The sequence below is a fragment of the Prosopis cineraria genome, unplaced genomic scaffold, assembly GCF_029017545.1.
Source record: "Prosopis cineraria cultivar Desert tree isolate PC_DT_omini unplaced genomic scaffold, ASM2901754v1 PC10, whole genome shotgun sequence".
Lineage (NCBI taxonomy): Eukaryota > Viridiplantae > Streptophyta > Magnoliopsida > Fabales > Fabaceae > Prosopis > Prosopis cineraria.
The window spans coordinates 2,671,432-2,675,392 of record NW_026555341.1 but is presented as its reverse complement, the minus strand read 5'-3'; the positions used below and the strand labels follow the sequence as shown (position 1 = coordinate 2,675,392).

The 3,961-nt window shown below is 34.3% G+C and overlaps 1 protein-coding gene across 1 annotated transcript; it reads left to right on the top strand.

Moving 5' to 3' along the window:
- The first annotated feature begins 1,094 nt into the window (after positions 1–1,094).
- Positions 1,095–2,425, top strand: LOC129322321 (salicylic acid-binding protein 2-like). Its single transcript, XM_054968594.1, has 3 exons — positions 1,095–1,524; positions 1,625–1,750; positions 1,927–2,425. The coding sequence occupies exons 1-3, from the start codon at positions 1,126–1,128 to the stop codon at positions 2,203–2,205; spliced, it is 804 nt and encodes a 267-aa protein (XP_054824569.1). The 5' UTR covers positions 1,095–1,125; the 3' UTR covers positions 2,206–2,425.
- Positions 2,426–3,961: the final 1,536 nt, after the last annotated feature.

Below are 3,961 nucleotides of genomic sequence, written 5' to 3'. Positions count from 1 at the left end.
AAGACACGACAAATAGACATGTTTGTGGACGGAGAAGCTTGCCAAAGGCCAATTTTGCTTGGCTCTTGTAATAAATGTGAAGTTATACATGTCAATAAATATTAAAAATGTATTTCTATTACTTATTAAATAAAATTTCATAGTTTAGAATAGAGTTTTAAAGGTTAGGAGTGTAATTGTAAGAATTATGTGTGAACTGATCTTTTTAAGTCGATGAGGAGCCTAATCACAACTTTTTAAATTTACTTTGTGAAGAGGGTCTTGAGTCTTGACACCTGATGCCCAAATAATTTGAATATCTTATCTGTATTTGAAATGTCATCATAAAAATTCTCCTCTGCTACTCCCCTCCCATTTTGGACACTCACGGGATTATATTGATCTTCAATATTCTTGTTTCTAAGGATTAATTACTATGGGATTGTATTGATATTCAGGGATTTGATTCAATAACTAGAACGCGAAATTAAGTAGGTTCTAAATTCTAATACATTCAAATGGTTCAATTCAATGTGTTCATTTTGACTTCAATTTTTTCGATCGCCAATCTCGAAACTATGTATCTTGGTCGCACCCTTTAAAGTCATTTTTGGCTGCCTCTCCTAACACTACTCCATGGCCAAGAGCAACACGCAACTCTCTATTTTTCAGGTTTTGGGAATAAAACAATAAATTATTAAATTTTCCAACATTTGTTTGTTTCCAGATAGCAGAAGCAACCAAAAAGATTGTCGCTTCTCTGACCCAACTCCGTTGCCAGGAAAGATGCAACTCTACATTTGGGATGCTGGAATAAAAAATATTATAATTTCCAAATGGTTGGATCTGCTGCTGCTGGTGCTAGAAATTATCTCCTTTAAATATTGATGGCAAAGAATAAAGTAACAACTTAATAGGAATAAATTTCTAGAAAGATTAAAAGAAGTTTTAAATTTTTTAATTCTAATAACATATATTTAATGTGATTTATAAATGTATTATCCGAAGGGAGAACGTACATGCCTTTTGCTGACCCAGGGCCCTCTTTGTTTGATCCACTTTGCCAACTTCATTGACTTTTACTTATAAATTGGTCTTCACCACTTGGGCTTCAGAATCAGATCTGACACGCTTCTTCTTTGCTACATGTCTCCTCTATCCAGGGAGAACACGGATCCGGAAAACATGGAGAACAAGCACTATGTTCTGGTGCATGGTGCTTGCCATGGAGCATGGAGCTGGTACAAGCTCAAACCTCGTCTCGAATCCGTCGGCCACCGTGTCTCCGTGCTGGACCTGGCGGCTTCCGGCATCTACCCCTGCAAAATCGAAGATCTCGCAACCATGTCTGAATACTCTGCGCCCTTATTGAAGCTGTTGGCCTCCCTCCATCCCCATGAAAAGGTGGTTCTTGTGGGTCACAGCTTAGCAGGCTTGAACTTGGCTGTCGCCATTGACCGATTCCCTGACAAGGTCTCGCTCGCCGTTTTCTTGGCTGCTTTTATGCCCGATACCATTCACAAGCCATCCTATGTCCTGGAACAGGTATGCTTCTCTCTCATCCTCGACACCAAGTAATTTACTGTATACTGAATATTTTATATGCTCACGTTCGTCTTGGATCGCACTTTTCTTCATGAAACAGTACATTGAGAAGATGCCAGCCCAGGGATGGATGGACACACAGTTCCGTGAATGTGGAAGCATAACGACCATGTTTTTTGGACCCCAGTTCTTGTCCTCCAAGCTCTATCAACTCTCTCCTATGGAGGTATTTAATTTTATCTCTGCTTGTTTAATTTTAGGGTACAAGATGATGCTCTGTAATTCTTTTCCCCTTCTTCTTCCGCGAGATTGGAAGGAAATCTCCGAAAGTGAAAATAAGTGGGCTTTGATGCGAGGACGAGTGGGAATTTAGGTTGGAAATGGAATTGAATTTTATTGCAGGATCTTGAATTGGCGAAGGTGCTGATTAGGCCAGGATCCCTGTTCGTTGAAGACTTGTCTAGAGCGAAGAATTTCTCTAAAGAGGGATACGGCTCGGTTCCGCGTGCTTACATTGTTTGCAATGAGGACGAGGCAATTCCGACGAAATTTCAGCGATGGATGATCCAGAACTTTGGGGTTGATGAGACTGTGGAAATCAAAGACGCGGATCATATGGCCATGCTTTCCAAGCCTCAAGAACTGTGCAGTGCTCTCCTGGCGATAGCTTCTAAGTTCTAGGCATGATTGGATTTATTCATGTCGTTGCGATGCATTTATGTGGTCCCTCTTTTAAAAGGTTCTCAGTGGAGACAACAAGAGGTAAATGAAGTGGGGGCTTCTGCGAACTTCTTAGTTTTAGCTACCCCATAGGAGAGTGTCTCTGACTCTGACTCTGCTTAATTTTCTTTTCTCTGACTTCTAAGGAGGAAAGATTTGAATTTACAAACTATACCCAACATATTCTACCGCTAATTCACGCCAAAAGACTCCAAAGTCTCCGATATCCTTGAACGGAGAACGGCGACATGACGGCGAGTGAGGCCATGTTTGTTACAACTTTTGCCCTCTCAAAAGCTCTTTTGAAAAATAAGAAACTGTGCGCGCGTATATTTTTTCAAATTACAAAATCTATTTTAAAAGTTTTTTTTATTAAAAGTTTATCTCAGTTATTTTCTAAAAATTATTTCTTTGAATTACTTGTCAAATAACTTTTAATATGTTGAACTGAGCCGAATTATAAATTGTTACATTAACTAATGTTTTTTCCTTAAACTAGCTTTTAACTAATTAAAAATCAAAGGCACACCTACCAATGGAATTGATTAAAAAATAAAAATAAAAATAAATTAAAATACCCCATCCTTCATGTTAAGCATGAAATTTAAATTCTCTAAAGTTAGAAATGCTAAATTTATGTGAAGTTTTTCTTTTTAAGAGGGAGGAGATAATGTTTTATAAAAACTAATAAAATGAGCAACAATATATACTAAAAAGGAAAGTTTCATGTAAATTCATCAATCTCAATTTTGAAGGATTTTGATTCGCAAATGCAATAAAACTCAATAATACGAGTTACAAATGGGGTAATTATTGTACTCACTGTAAATTTTATAAATTATAACTCCCAATCTAATAAATTAAATAATTTTTTTTCTTCATGAATATGATTGACTTGTTTATTATTCACATCTTGACCATTCTATTTTTATTTTTACTTTTTAATTCATTCTAACAAGCAAACAAACTCAAAGGGTGGTGGGATGCGTCATTCACTTTAGAAAATGGATACTCTAAATTAAAAGTTTGTGAGCTTTTTTAAAGTTCATTTTTTTAAAACAACAAAGCAGATTTTGTGTGTTATAAAAAATTAATAAAATAGAAACATATAAAAAATCCATGCACGCACTCACATATATATAAGTAAAATTGGAAATCGGCTTTTGAGTAGATTTGAAAAACGAACGAGCTCAATTCTTAAAGACTCTAGCCCTTAAACTCAATTTTCTTAAAATGTCTTATTTTTTAAAACACGACCCTTATATAAAGAGCTCAGAATCAAGCCTGTAAACCCTTATTATTATTTTTTTATTTTATAAAATATTTAAAAATTAAAATTTTTAAGTATAATATTTTATATATATTTTTTAAAAAATTATAATATTTAAAAATTAAAAATAAATAATATAAATTCTAATTTTAAAGTATAAGCATATATTTTAAAGTTTAAATTTAATTTAAAAATTAAAATTATTTTATTTTTTCAAGCAAAAACAAAAAAGAGCCTAAAAAGGCAGCCCAGGCCCATTTTTTAGGGCCTATCAAGGCTTTTCTTAAAAAATATCATTTTTTCAAGCATGAACTCTTATAAAAATAAATTTAAATGGACAATCTTTTAGGTCCGACCCTTATTCCAACTCTACTTTCAAGCTCAACCCATGTCATTTAATTCTATCAACTTCTTTTTATAATTTCAAATTTCTATTTTAAAAATTTA

Coding starts and splice junctions, on each gene's coding strand:
- LOC129322321 (XM_054968594.1), top strand. CDS start 1,126: ATGTCTCCTCTATCCAGGGAGAACACGGATCCGGAAAACATGGAGAAC. Junction 1,525..1,624: donor CATCCTATGTCCTGGAACAG/GTATGCTTCTCT, acceptor TTCATGAAACAG/TACATTGAGAAGATGCCAGC. Junction 1,751..1,926: donor ATCAACTCTCTCCTATGGAG/GTATTTAATTTT, acceptor ATTTTATTGCAG/GATCTTGAATTGGCGAAGGT.